The following is a 13,805-nucleotide window of genomic DNA, read 5'->3' as shown; positions in this document are numbered from 1 at the left end:
GTGGTACGATGTGACTTATTGCTTGACATGGTCCGTAACATAACTCAACCGCTTCCTCCTGTCTATACGATACTAACTGTTAAGCACGTCACGCGTACGAAACTATATACTTGAACCAGGTCTTCTAAGAAACATATCAAGGTCTTATAAACTTAAATACGCAGTCACTTCGGTTCGGCAATCCTGCAGCTCAAAGACTCTGAATAGAGTCTACATCATCACCCGCAGCATGCGGCATTTGATCGGAATTTAAACGCGACAAACGACGGACTAAGGCTATACTTGTGGTTTTGTATTTATAGTCTATTAGGATAAGTATCTTGTTGAGAGGAGGGGCCTCGCGGTAACTTCACCATGCTCCTATGTCCATTTCTTCCTATAAATTCGTCACCGCATGGGCGCTTAACGATGGGTTGCTCTTCCTTCACAAGAGGGTTTATATCCCATCTTAGTCGAGCTTCATAGGTATATTAAGTAGACTTATTGATTCACATACATTCTCGGAACCTATGACATCTGTCTGTGTCCATTTACACCCGCAATTATCCTGTAGCTGTATCCCAGAACCTGATCAGTTTGTCTGCAGATTCTGCAAGATTGGTTGGAAGCTAGTCAGCTCTTCGGTAGCTACATGATTCAAGGGACCAAGATAAACCTATATGAGTGACATTAAGGAGTAACGAAAAGCTTGCTGACCATCTCTGTGGACACGACGATTGCATTAGCTTGTTTATAGTAATGGCTGGCTATATTTCTCCGCCCCGTATTCTTTCCCATCATAGAAGGGAACCACTCTCCACAGCTGCTATCATCGACGGATTACCAATGCAGTCGAGCACCCTTAACTATGGCTCTGTTCGAGATCCTTTAACCCAAGGTTACACCCGATGAAACCCGCTCTGCTTCTCCTTCAAGGGGGAACACGTACATCCCCTCCCAAGTTAGGATCTGCCGTACGACCACTTGTTCACCAGCAGGGTTGGACTGGTCATTTCAGGCTTCAGCCCCAACACAACCCAAGACGCCCGAAAAACGTCCGTTCCGTGTCAATCAACCACTCCCAAAGTCTCATTTTCGAGGTGTGACGACCCAATTTGCGCCGCGGTCACGCCCGCCGGCCACACGGCGAAGGAACTAATGCCCGCACACACACTCGTCTCACGCACACCTGCGACGCAGACAAGGAAGAGAGTGTTACACGGCCGGAGTCGGAGCCTGCACCGGTGGGTTTTTCGCGTATATCGGCCCCACTTTTCGGTCCCGGGCCCGGATCGCCGACATGGGCGCCTCTCTCCCAATCAATCATCCGGCAGGACGGGCAAGATGAGACGAGGGGACGAAGAGGGAAGGGAGTCCAGACCGGACTATCGCCACCACCCACCCCCATCCATGCTCGCCAGCTACATACGCTGGGTGTTCTTCAGTGGGTATTCTCGCCCACCTCAACACCCTCTGCGGCTAAGCGAACCAAGTATTGGAACGTCCGTCAGATGCAATCGGGTCCACCCAACATCGTCTTCGTTTTGCTCCCGCGGCCACTCAAACAGTCCGTTCCGAGCTGCGTACATGACGCATACCTTGCTTATTTCGCATTCCATTCAACAGCCGAAACGAACAACTGATGGATTTTGCCCTACGAGACAATCACAACGTGATAGTTTTCTCCCTCCATCCCGCTGCGCCCCTCGTCTCTTTCTCCCTCTCTGCCAAACCCCCCCACTTCAACCAGCCCCCGGCGGCTTGCCTGGGTTCCAGGTAATCCATCCGCCTTTTTACAAATAGGTAGATGCTTCAACGCTGTCCCTCTACACACCACCACCACCACCACCATCAAGGCACGGGCTGATCTCCATACCCTCCTCACCTGTTCTCACCGGTCCGGTCCCGTCCCTAACGGCGCCCCTCACCGGTGAAGCCAATCCCACCAGCCACGTCCGTCCTCGCCAAAACCATCGACCTCCACCACCACCACCCCGCTCACGCGCACTCGCCAGCGATCGCCCGACCAACCAGCCTTCGTCTCCTTCCTTGCCCTTCCAGAATCACGCACACGTCGAGACGCCCGTCTCGGGAGACTTAGGGAAGGAGAAGTGCCGTCCCATGCCGTCGCGCCGTCGCGGGCGCTGAGTCTCGATCCCTAACCCCCCTCCCCTCCTCCCCTCCAGTGCCCCAAAATTCACCCTTCCCACCCGCTGTCAGTTGTGATTGGAGGTGCTACCATATGCCGCACGACACAGATTCGACGACGTCGCTGGCACGCCTTGATTCGTCCACCGCCGTTTCCTGCCACACCGAGGACAAGTCGGCCTAGAACACGTCAGAAGGGGGGGAGGGGGACGGCTAACCCAGCTGCGAAAGGCTCCCACGCCCACGCACCCGGCGTCTGCACCGCAGGGCAATGTACTCTGCAGAATTTCTCCCGGTCAAGTTACCGCAGCCTGCCATGCTTCTTCTCGCACTTTTGTTCCAAGGTGCATGTTGTATCGATCGCGGCACGTTGAGAATGCTAGCCCAGCACCTCACTGTAGTGGTTGTCGCGTTGTCTGGGGCAAGGCCTCCATGACGACTTAGGATGTCATTTTTCTTCACATGATGCCTCGCGCGCTGCATTTCTCGACACGTCCCATCTCCCCACTTGTCACCGGCTGTCTTTGTTCGCAGTTGAAGCATTGAGGTCCTCCTGTCGAATGCTGCCGCTGGTATCCCATACGTCCCCATCACCCTGAGGCCGCCGAGGATTCTCACGCGCGCGCACCGAGGCAGACTAGGCAGAGCACATCCCTGATGCGCGGCAGTGGCCTTCTTTTGCAAAACCGACCACCAACATTGGCACCACACCATTTCACCCCAGCAGGTCAAACTTGCACCTCCCCACGCGTCAGGTTAGTGGGATTCTTCACACCACCAGCCAGGCCGCCAATGGCGAGGGCTAAGAGTACGACTCGATTTGATGAACCACCGCCGCTCCTCACACCACGTACGTACCCCCAAAGTGTCTCATCATCCCCTCCTGGATGTTGGGTAACCACCGCCTAATCTGCTCGGTGTGGGTGCGTCTTGGTAACGCCACGATGTCGCAACATGCCGCTTGTCTGGAATGGGTGTCCTGGCCGTTTAGCCATGCTTTACGGCGTGCTTCTTTCGCAACCCTCGCAAGGCCGGTATTTTGATCGCACGCTGCCTCAGCAAGACGAAGAATCCCTCCCTCTGTGTATATTGGCGAGTGCAACTTAGCGCGTCAACGACCTCATGCCGTGCCCTGTGGTTTCATTGATTGCCGACCCCTCCCGGGTCTGCTATTCCGGGGACAGCTCCGGTTACTGCGTCGACGAAACCGTCTTCCCCGGTTTGAATCTCACTGCCTTTCATCGCCGGGCATCTATTCATTCACTACACTGTTTTCTCTCTTTTCTTTTTTGTGTCCTGGTTTTAGTTTACTCCCGTGTCTTTCTCGTTCTTGACCAGCATTCCTTGGTCTGAGTAGGGAGCCCTACCAACATGCCCGGAAACCTTGCCGTAACAAGCATACTGCACCCGGAAACGGGCAGGAGGGGGCAACCCCCCAACTTCCACTTTCATTCGGCGGGCTCTCTCCCTCTCTTTTTCTCAACTTATTCCTTCCTTCCCCGCTTATCGTTCCGGAACCCGGCGAGATGCTCGCTGTGGACTTCTTTTTTCCCCCTCAAGTTCACACGCTTCCCCAGCTCACTGGGGTAAGTTGCGAGGTATACTGTCTCGCAACACAGTGATATTGTTGTGGTTCACGGTGACCCACCCCTCTTGGACTAGGATGGCCCCTAGAAGCGGCGACAAGTAGAAGCGCAGGGTCGCCCCGTCAAGGTTGGCTAAGGCGGCCAAGAGGTTAACCAAACATAGGGCTCTTCCATGCCTGTCTGTACATTGTCTGGACTCAACCCTTTGGTTCGTGCCTGTCTATCAGCGGGGTGTCGGCCGTCCGCATGCCCACCGTATGCGTGGGTCCGACATCGTCATTTGGCATTTCGACGCGAAGAAAGACATCATCGGCAAATCACAAACTCCTTTCTTGGCCTACGAGAATCCCATAAGGGGGTATGTTCGCTCTCGCAATGTGGAAACAAAACGAACTAGCGCGAGGGACAGGGGGTAAACGACAGTTGGGAAGAAAGAAAGAAAAGTCAATGACCGAAATGAAACGCGATGATGCCAGCGAGGACGAGGAGACACGCCTACAGTTGGACGCCATATCCCTCAATCCTAGCCCTTTGTGTACCACGACCTGAACCCACGGGTGGTGACCACGACGATGTCGATGAGATCCCTTCCATCTTTGATGTCAAAACAGTAACCCCGATAAATGCGAATCCGTAAAGCTTGATGAAGCTTGTGCGAGTGTGGTGTGTTAGAGTGCCAGATAGCCCCCCATAGCCATCCATCCAGAAACAGCTTTGGCCTTGCCTGGCGCCCCCACGACACGCCCCGCCCTGCCATGAGGCGTCGTTATCAAACAGCTTGCCGTTGTTGCGTATAGTTTCTTCTCCCTCCACACGCCCGTCTTCTTTTGACCCGTGCCTTTTATGACCCATACATGTGTTGCCTGTCAAAAAAACAACAACCAAAAAAACCAGCAATTCTTTGAGTTCCATGCCTTTTTGGTAGGGGGGTTTGCTGTTGGATCAACTTGAATCCATTCGCTTCTTCTGTGCTTTTAGGCAATTTTTTCTCTTTTTCTTTTGTGGGTAAAATCATGCATGCCATGGTCCCAGGGTCAACACAATGCTTCCTCTCCACAACCGAATCGCCAATCGCTGTGCTCATAAATATCCCAGTCTCTAGTGAGAATCTTGACCCCGATGCCCCAGATCCTCACAATGCCTTGCAAACGCGTCGAAGAACATGCCAAACCCAGAAACTCCATCTTTGAGTCATTGGCGCGGGGTATTTGTAGTCCAAGGGCACGAGACCAGATCCCCCCAATTTCGTCTACCATAGTAAAATGTCCAACCCACGCGCCATGCTGAATGAAAGTAAGGAAACCCCAGACCGGCGCCTAATGTCAAAAGAAAGAGAGAGAGAGAGGGAGAGAGTGTATGTGTGTGTGTGTGTGAGAGGGAGAGAGAGAGACAAGACGAAAAAGGGAAACAACTGCTGCTGCTGCTAATGAAAAAGGAAGAGACAAACCCCACCCTGCCGCATCTTTGGACCGAAGTCGTCATGAGATGAACGCCCGTTGATGCTTCTCTCCCAAACCCCTGAGCGTGGACGAAGTAAGTCGCATGACTCCGGTGCAAAGTGCTACAAACGAGTGGAACAGGACCGCCGCTCTGGGCCAAAGGGGGAATCGCGTGGTTGAACCGAGAAACGAGGTAATCAAAACAAAATGTTTCGTGCCGCAAAAGATCAGATGCCGATGTAAATGCGTATGCGCCGAGCATATCGAAGAGCGCCGCCCTTCAAATTGTTCAACTTCCGTGCGACTTGCTCTGTTGCCGCCGTGTATCCTTGCTTGAAACAACGTAACGCCAGCAAGTGTCGCCATGTTGCGTTTGAGCACCGTATATCAAGCAGTTCCGGCTCGTCCATGGTAGCATCTACCTCCCTAGCATGTGGGGTGGCAGGTAATTCGAATTGTTGCCGTTCATCAGGGAGCCCGGTCCGCCGGCTGTCATGGCATTGCTGTTGTATCCGTTCCAGACGTTGTTATTACCGCTCGCCGGAAAACCGGCAACAGTATAAGACTGGGCGCCCGGGTTGCCGTTGAACCGTCCAGTACCGAGACCGGGAGGGGCAGCGAGACCCGGGGGAGGGCCGTTGGTAGTCTTGAACCCATTTGCAGACCCCGCCATCATGCCGCTCATGGGAGAAGTGGCCGGGCCCGGGGTTTGACCCGACCTGACGCCCAGCGGATTCTTCGAAAAGCTCAAGCGGATGCCACCTTTTACGCTGTTGTGCAGAGGGTGCCCGTAGAGTTCATGTAGAGCCTTCGTGGCGAAGGAGACATCCTCAAATTCCACAAAACACATCGGCCCGTTCTGCTTAGTTCGGAAGCAAAGTCGCTTGTATCCCCGTTGCTTGGAGAACATGGCTTTCAGCTCCTCCTCGGACGTGTCAATGGGTAGGTTGCCGACGTAGAGTGTGTTGCAAGGCGGGTTCTGATCCGCAGGGTTTACTGGCGGAAAGTTGTGGCGACCATACGGATGATTGCCTCCCATGGGAAATGGCACGCTGTGTGGCCCCCCGCCCATGGCGGTTGGCGACATGACCGGATGGGCCGAAATGGCACTTATCCCTTGCTGGCCATACTGCGGAAGCGAAGACGGGCTTGGTGTCGCGCTGGTGTTGAGGGATAGGCTGGCCAAACGCGAGATGGGCAGCTGTGGGGCGGTGGCCCTTCTCTGGGCCGTGGCACCGTTTTCCGCGTAGGCGACTGGGTCCTTCAGCAACTCGCCAGTCTCGTCATCGTCGGCGGCGTCGTCGTTGATCAACGATTTCCCAGAGATGCGCGTTCGCTCCGTTAGATGGTTCCCGATCGGAGATTGGGGTGAAAACAGATTCTGGTAGTGTGCACTCGAGTCTGGGTTGGGCAGCTCGCTGGAGCCGTAGATACCGTTCATGGGCGGCGAGATCTTCTCGAGGGACTGGAATGCGCCGTTGAAGCGCGAAGGTTGTCGCGAAGACGGAGCCGAAGACGCGGCGGAGGAGGTAGTACTAGACGACCCGTTCCCTGCGGGTTCAGCGTATCTCCTTGGTGCGGTCGGGCTACCTCCCAAAACCTCAACAATCATGCTAGCATCGTTGGAAATGTTGGATTTCCCATCAAGCATGTTTTTCGCTTCGATTGCACCGTTGGTAGATCTAAATTTCAAAACGGCCGACCGAAATCCGATGTCCTCTGACTGGTCCACTGGAAGCACCTCAACGTCGACCAGTTCCTTGGACCAGACCACCATCAGGCGAAGAGATTCCTCCGAGGTATTCAGCGGGAGACGACGGATCAGAACCGAGGATACGACGGGGGCCGAGTTGGCGAAAGGGGTACCGACGGGTTTCGTCGCATCGCGGTCAAAGGGGTTGACGGACGAAAGGAATGGGGCTTGGGTGTTGGACGACCTAAAAGGTTGCGATTGTTGTAGAAAAGCCGGCGCAGCCATGGCGATCTTCGTTGTGGTTGTTGTCGGTAGAAAAGGGCTGGCGCGACTCGATGTCATGTCAGAAAGTCGGATTCGATCGATGAGGGTGCAAATGCGCCTGGTTCACCTTTACTCGCCGGTCATCCGCCGGTGGTGCGGTGCATGCGCTGGCGCGTGGTGGTGCCTTGGGGATTGCGTTGGAATTGTAATGGGAAAAGGGAGGGATGTGACGATCGCGCTGATCAGGGACGAGCGGCTCAGGTAGGCGTGGACAAGAATGCAGTTTGATGGGCCAGGACGCGATGGGAATTATCGGGCGCTGAGGTCGATTCTCAATGCGCGACGAGACACAGGGCGGCGAAAGAATGCAGCCTGCTACGAAGGGCGAAGTAGAAAAGTTGGGGGGCTAGAACCGGGTTTTGGGGAGAGGAGTGGGAGATGGAGCGTGCGAGGGAAATGCGAGGTGAGTCGTCGCAAAGGTTATGTATGTGTCGTGCCTTAGAGTTCGGGAAAGAGGGGGGACCAGAATGCCAAGGTGTGCCGCGCGAGTTGTTGGTAGTATTGATGGTAGAGGGATGGATGGCGAGATGTGTTGATGAAAAGTGTGTGAAGTGAGGGAAGACCGGGAGGAATGGTGTGCGCCTTGATGGGTTGAGTTGGGTTGGGGTGCGGTATGGTGCGTCAGGACAAGAGAGGACGGACGGCTGGCTTCACTCTGCGAGCATGGGGGAGTGCATGTGCTACTGTGGTTGTTGCTGCTGCCGCTGCTGCGCCTGATGGGCTGCTGGTTTCGTTCAAGAGTCGGTCGGTGACTTGGGTACCGGCGAGCGGTTGGTATGCAGCAGATGACAGGGTAGAGCAAGTCGACTTGCTGGGGCCCCTCGAAGCTTGAGGTGACAGGTACCCAATGGGACTACACCCACGGGTGGGTTGACTCGAGGACTAGAGCCGAAAGACAACTAAGGTCAGGCCGACAGCACGACTACCGTGACGGGGGGGAGGGGGCGCTCTGATCTGGGTTGCTTGGATCCGGGTTGGAAAGCAGAGGAAGCTGGGGGCGCAATCTGATTGTGAGCTTGGGCAAGCTTGTGTGGTCAAGAGAGGAGGTTAAAGCGGGCGGAGGAGCGGAAGGATGTTGCAAGACGGACTGCGTCGTCGTCGTCGGCGAATTTGTCGACTTATCGTGGAGTTTCTTGCAGCTCAAAGTATCGAGGAAAAGCAGCATGCGGCTAAGGGATTTCAGTTTGGTACTTGAGGGGACCCCAAGTGACTTCGGGGGACGATGGGAATTGAGAGATGTCGAGGGCGACACCATGTACCGGACCGGTAAACGACGGACTTGTTGCACGTCGGCTTGCTGAGTGGGCTTAGAAGCGAAGTTGGCCGTGGTGGTGGCTACTGGGCCCGGGGGCGTCGACGGGGTTTCCCTTGGGGGGTAGTGGCCCTTGTTCGAGCCTTTGGATTCGGACCCAGTCCAGTCCAGTCGCGTTTGGACACTGAGAGTGAACTGAGGGAGGGGGGGGAGGGGGAGGGGGGAGTGGAGGGACAAGGGCCGCTCGTGCTGTGGAGATCCAATTGCGCCGCTGCAGGAGCACTGAGAAGGGACGTATCGTACCAATCAGAGTCCGATCGCGTGAAGTTGGAAAGAGTTCGGTATGGGTAGAGGCAACGCTGCTGAGGTACCTGTATGCTTTTCGAGTACCTTGCCTGGGTGGGTGGAGAACTGCGACGACCTTGACGAAGGTTCTTTCTATGTAAGTGACTAGCTTGCCGCAGACCTCGAGAATGCGGCGACAGTGCAGGCAGCGATTGCGCTATCTCTGTCTTTGCCCAAAGGACACTGTGGGCCTTTCGTCACTAGTAGCTCGTCGGTGTTTCTTTGCTTGTGTCCGATATCGAAAGATGACGAGTTGTGTTGATGTCTCTTGTCTGTGTTTGTGCTGTGGCGGAGTGTGAATATTTTCTGTCTGAATCGTTTGAGGGAGGACAGTAGCCGTGGTGATCGCAGAAGCAGGTTGATAGGAGAAGTACCGTGCTTGGTGAGGATACGGATGAATCACTGTTGTTGTAGGAGCAAGTGGAGGAAGTGGTGGTGGTGGTGGTAGTGATTGTAGTGGGCAGTCGAGGAGGGGATGGGTGGGTGGATAGGTGAATGGAACCCTGGTGGGAGGCGGATTTAACCTGGAGGGAGAGCGGGACGGAGGCTAGTGAGCGGGCTTGCAAGGACGAGAGACAAGAGAATTGGGGGCGCCGCCGGTGCGTCTTCTCGCTGGACGACAACCGGATTCCTTGGTGGCACAGCCTCTAGAGGGGAAAACGGCGTCAGGAGGGAGCTCGGATTGGCTGCAGATGGTGGTAGCAGTGCGACCGGGCTCAGGGGTCTTGTAGACTTTCGGCGATCGTTGGCACCGTTTGAGGGCTGGTGCTTGCCAGGAGGCGCGTGTGGTAGTGGTGTCTCTCGCTGGCCGCTTGTCTTTCTTGTCTCTGGCTGTCGTCCGTATGGGCGGTAAGATGCTGCGTGTGAAGTGGTATATGTATGTATTGCATACGCGTGTGCCCAAGGTACTACTTACTACAAGTACTTACCTGGGTAGGAACTTGCGATGGGGAAAAAGTTTCTTCTCCCTCTCCCTCTTCGTCTTTGTCTTCCTCGATGCAAGCGAGCGCAAAAAGTGTGTGCCGGAGACGCAGAAGTCTTTCCGAGACTGTATGCTTCACCGGAACATTTGTTGTTGAATGCCTCAAATGACAGAAACCGATCCGGGAGACGTTGCGAAATCCAATCGTCTGTCGGGATTTGAGTAAAAAATCTACCTAGGTAAATCAGGTGCCAAACAGACAGATATCTATCTGTTTCCTAGACGATTTGTCCCCTAATCTGGCTGGCAGGACATGGATGGACGCGAGGGAGAGGGAGGAAGAGGTGACAGCGGGACCCGTTCGGCGTCGCACTTTCCCTTCCTGCCAACCTCGTTCCTGCCATGCTGACGCTGCACCACCCCCACCTTCTCGCCAATCTGGGTTCAGCGAGATGACTAACCGGGTGGAGTGGAAGTTTTCGAGATAGGGAAAATAGGAACAACACTTTGTATGTATAATACAGTTGCAGAAAGCTCCTCCCTCTTGCACGAAGAAAGAATGAGATGCCCACACGTGATACTACCAACACGAGGCGGAAGGTAGCAGGGCAGAGACATATGGACAGTGCCTTAGTCACAGCTTCCACACTGTGTGCAGACATCCTTATTTTTCTTCCTGGGCCTTCTCTCCTTGCCCTTTGCTTTTCTGCGAGCCACCGCGCGCACAAGTACTGGCAGAAGAAACCAAGGACGCACGTGGGAGGCAGAAAGGTTTGACACAACGACAGAAAGGCACCGTCAGGTGGGGCACGTGCGTACGTATCTTTTTACTCATTCCTTTTCTCACTTGTCTGCCTGCCTCCTTGCACCGCGACTCGGGTCCCGAGGTGACCGTCAAGCTCTCTCCCCAACCCTCCCACCCCCATGCGCTCTGAATGCGATGCGATGTATATGCCGATACATAAATGAAATGTTTGTTGCTAAGGAAACCAAATATAGAAATATGTATAATAAAATAAAATCTCCAATCTGCCTACCTGGAGGCTGGCCAGCTGCATTGTAAGCTGCTGCTGAAACCTAGAAGGTGTTGGGACGGGGTCATTGCATGGGGCTAGCAATGTAGACGGCCTCGAACAAAGGGTGGGATATTGCCATCAGTAAACAATGTTCCCGGTGTTTCGCGCGCGCGAGCGCCTCTCGTAGTATCCTCTGCGGAAAACAACAATTCTTCGTCCTTCCTACCATAACGTGAGGCTCATGAAAAGTTGGACAAAGAGACCTGGCTCGAACAGATCTTGTCGGCTCTGCTTTACCACGTGAGACCACGGACCAGATGAGCCCATGTGCCTCGTCACGCCAGCCCTGAGAAGCAGCCTGCACCAGTACTACCACGGCCAGCACAAGCAGGGTTCGTACATCATGTATCCGGTGACATTGTCGTGGATCCACCACCAACACCTAGGCGCCTAGGCACCTGGGGCAAGGAACACGGCATCCGCATCCGCGAAGCAAGGGACCCGACCCGACGAGACCCTCGCGACCGTGCGGAGCATTTGATGGCGTGAACCTGACCTGTGGACATGGGGAAGGGACCTTTGTTTCCGCAGCGTAGCGCAGCGTAACGCAGGGCTGTCTCTGTTTCCATTTCTCGACCATAACTGTGAAGATGGGCGACGGTTCGCGGACACCCGAGATATGGTGTCAACGAAATGGTAGGCCATTTCTGACCAGCCCAGCCCTGTCATGTTCGTTGCTCCCAATTAAACCCCTTGCCCCTTTTCGACTGCAATGCTGCATCATAGATCGTCATCGTGCAGTCCGTTGGTGGTGAAGTGCACAACGCCGTTTGCACATGCATAGTAGATGGTGGTCCATCAGAGTGCGCGTACGAAGAATGCGGCTCGGGTCTTGTCGGTGTCGTGGTTCTCGGGCTCGACTGCCAAGGACGCCAGAGCCGTCGGCGTTGATTGCGTCTCCTGTCTGTTCTGACCTTTGTTTTATTTTTCGCACCCATTTTTCTTGGACTCTCAGCCGGCACTCGGACAAAATTTCTTTGATCCGTTCCCCCTTCGCCTCGTACAGGTTCACATGAGCTGCGCAGCTAAGGCGGTCCCCTCGAGGTGCAGGAAAGCCTGCTGGGCCTAAGAAACGGCGGGGTTCAAGCAAGCCTCTACGGTGGGACGGTGAAACCTATAACAGGCTGCAATATAGGCGAGGTAGTGGACACGGACCGGCGGGACAGTGGTTGCGCGAGAAAGCCAGCGAGACCTGTATCTGGGAAGTGCAGACTCTTCGGACAAGTGAGACCACGTCAAGACAAGCACAACGCTCTCAACGCTGGATACCTAAATTTAAGTGCGAATCTATGAGAGGGACGTCGTACGTTAGGGGCCCATAAAGGTCAAGCATCTAATGGAAGGAGTCGGTGCGGCACATGTCTGCCATGGTGGGAAAGCATGAAAGAAGTAGAGGCCGAGACCCTTTCCGTGGACGCGGCACCCAGGAGTTTCTGTTCGGAAGGGAGGGAGGTGCGACCGGTACCTGCTCCACGTTTCTGTCTGCAGACAAACAGGCATATTCCGTCTATGCGCAATATTGCAGTCCTTGCGTCTGTTATCTCCTCTTCCTTCCCCGGGCGAGTATTGGCAATGCCAGGCTTCGTCCCCAGCCAGTCATCAAGTCCAAGTGGCTTGCTTGCGCTGACGGGCCTCCTCCCGGTGGCCCTGCGCGTTTCCCATTCGCTACCGCCTATGTACCTTTAACGAAAGACGTGAATCGTCGGGCGCGCTCCGGTTCCCCGGGTTCCAACACAACAGCAACTGTCTTCCCATTAGCAGGACGAGCTTCTCGGAATATTTCTTATCCATTCGGCTCTTTAGCCCCGCCTTTGCCTTGTCAACGCCCGTTCGACCCCCTTCAACATGACGACGTCTTTCTCGCAAGTCGCCATGCAGCCCTCGTTCGGTCTGGCCAGTGAGTTGCCTTCTTACACGTCCCGTCGTCCACCACACACTACTTCGCGTGTCTCGCAAGCATATGCCACATCACCTCATTACAACCGACCGGACGGGGCGCGTCGGGAGGACGCGCCTGAAGAAGAGAGGAATGCGCCGCCATACGCCTACTCTTTCCCGGACATTGGTAATTCTAGTTAGACACATGGGTTCTCGAAGAAAGTACGCTCGATGTCGACCTGGACTGCGAGTCATCAAGCTTTTGTCAACCTCGACCTCGATTCAGTATGGTAGACGGCAGAACCTCCCGTTGCTCGACGCAGCCCTAGCATCCTCCCTATTACTCTGGCTGGACTCAAGACCCATTGTCCAGCTTGCCAGATCTGCCCTCTTTTGAGAAGCCTCAGTCAGTGGGCCGGGTGAGACGATCCTGCTATTTACACTATATTCTGCAAACACGACAAAGGTTCCCTCCCAGCATCCCCTATCGTCGGTTGCACGCCTTATTTATCCATTTCTCACGACGCCCGCCTGTTGAACCGACGGGGATGGGCTAATCAAACGTCTTTTCAAAATCAGATGTTGTTCGCCATCCATCTACTGTGCGTGGTCACGCCCCGATCAGCCAGTTCTTCCTGCCGTGGCCCAGTTGTTAAAGTTGAAGTGCTGTCCATGGTTTGCCATTGCATTTCTGCGGCACCGATTGGGCAACCTTCTTGTGCGTTTCTGTGCACCTAACTTTAGTCACACAAAACAGCCATGGCCACCACACCACAAAAGAACGTCACATCGCAGGTCGTGGACGTGAGCATCACGCTAACAAAAGCCTGGACCTGGTGTTCATCAGTCTCCAGCCACCAAGGGCGGGTGTCGGGCATCATGCCTCCGTGGGTTTGTGGATCGTGCTAACTGGATCAAGAAACAACTCGACTCTTTCACGGCGTCAACAAGCCTGCTGTAATTATAACACAAGTTGTCTGCCTCTTAAGGCATGCCCTCTAGAATGGGCACGACAACATCAGAGCACGATCCGCCAAACTTACCTGTTCAACCTGTTCCCGTACAAGGAGCCAAGCAGGGTAAGGCGGGTACACAAAAAGCTTGCCAATTAAGTCTATAAGCAGCATTCGACAGGACGCAGTCGACAAACCATATCGAAGCGG

General features: G+C 54.7%; 2 protein-coding genes across 2 annotated transcripts; one reads left to right on the top strand and one right to left on the bottom strand.

The window, feature by feature from the left end:
• The first annotated feature begins 3,184 nt into the window (after window positions 1-3,184).
• CDEST_08181 (uncharacterized protein) lies at window positions 3,185-3,694 on the top strand. The gene has a single exon (XM_062924340.1). It carries the CDS (start codon window positions 3,250-3,252, stop codon window positions 3,478-3,480), a length of 231 nt encoding a protein of 76 aa, XP_062780391.1. The 5' UTR covers window positions 3,185-3,249; the 3' UTR covers window positions 3,481-3,694.
• Window positions 3,695-4,023: 329 nt separating this feature from the next.
• On the bottom strand, window positions 4,024-7,920 carry CDEST_08180 (Putative RNA recognition motif domain, nucleotide-binding alpha-beta plait domain superfamily). Its single transcript, XM_062924339.1, has one exon. It carries the CDS (start codon window positions 7,185-7,187, stop codon window positions 5,571-5,573), a length of 1,617 nt encoding a protein of 538 aa, XP_062780390.1. The 5' UTR covers window positions 7,188-7,920; the 3' UTR covers window positions 4,024-5,570.
• Between the last annotated feature and the right edge of the window lie 5,885 nt (window positions 7,921-13,805).

This window comes from Colletotrichum destructivum, chromosome 5 (assembly GCF_034447905.1).
Source record: "Colletotrichum destructivum chromosome 5, complete sequence".
Lineage (NCBI taxonomy): Eukaryota > Fungi > Ascomycota > Sordariomycetes > Glomerellales > Glomerellaceae > Colletotrichum > Colletotrichum destructivum.
The sequence above is the reverse complement of the archived record's forward strand: the minus strand, read 5'-3'. Positions and strand labels throughout refer to the sequence as shown.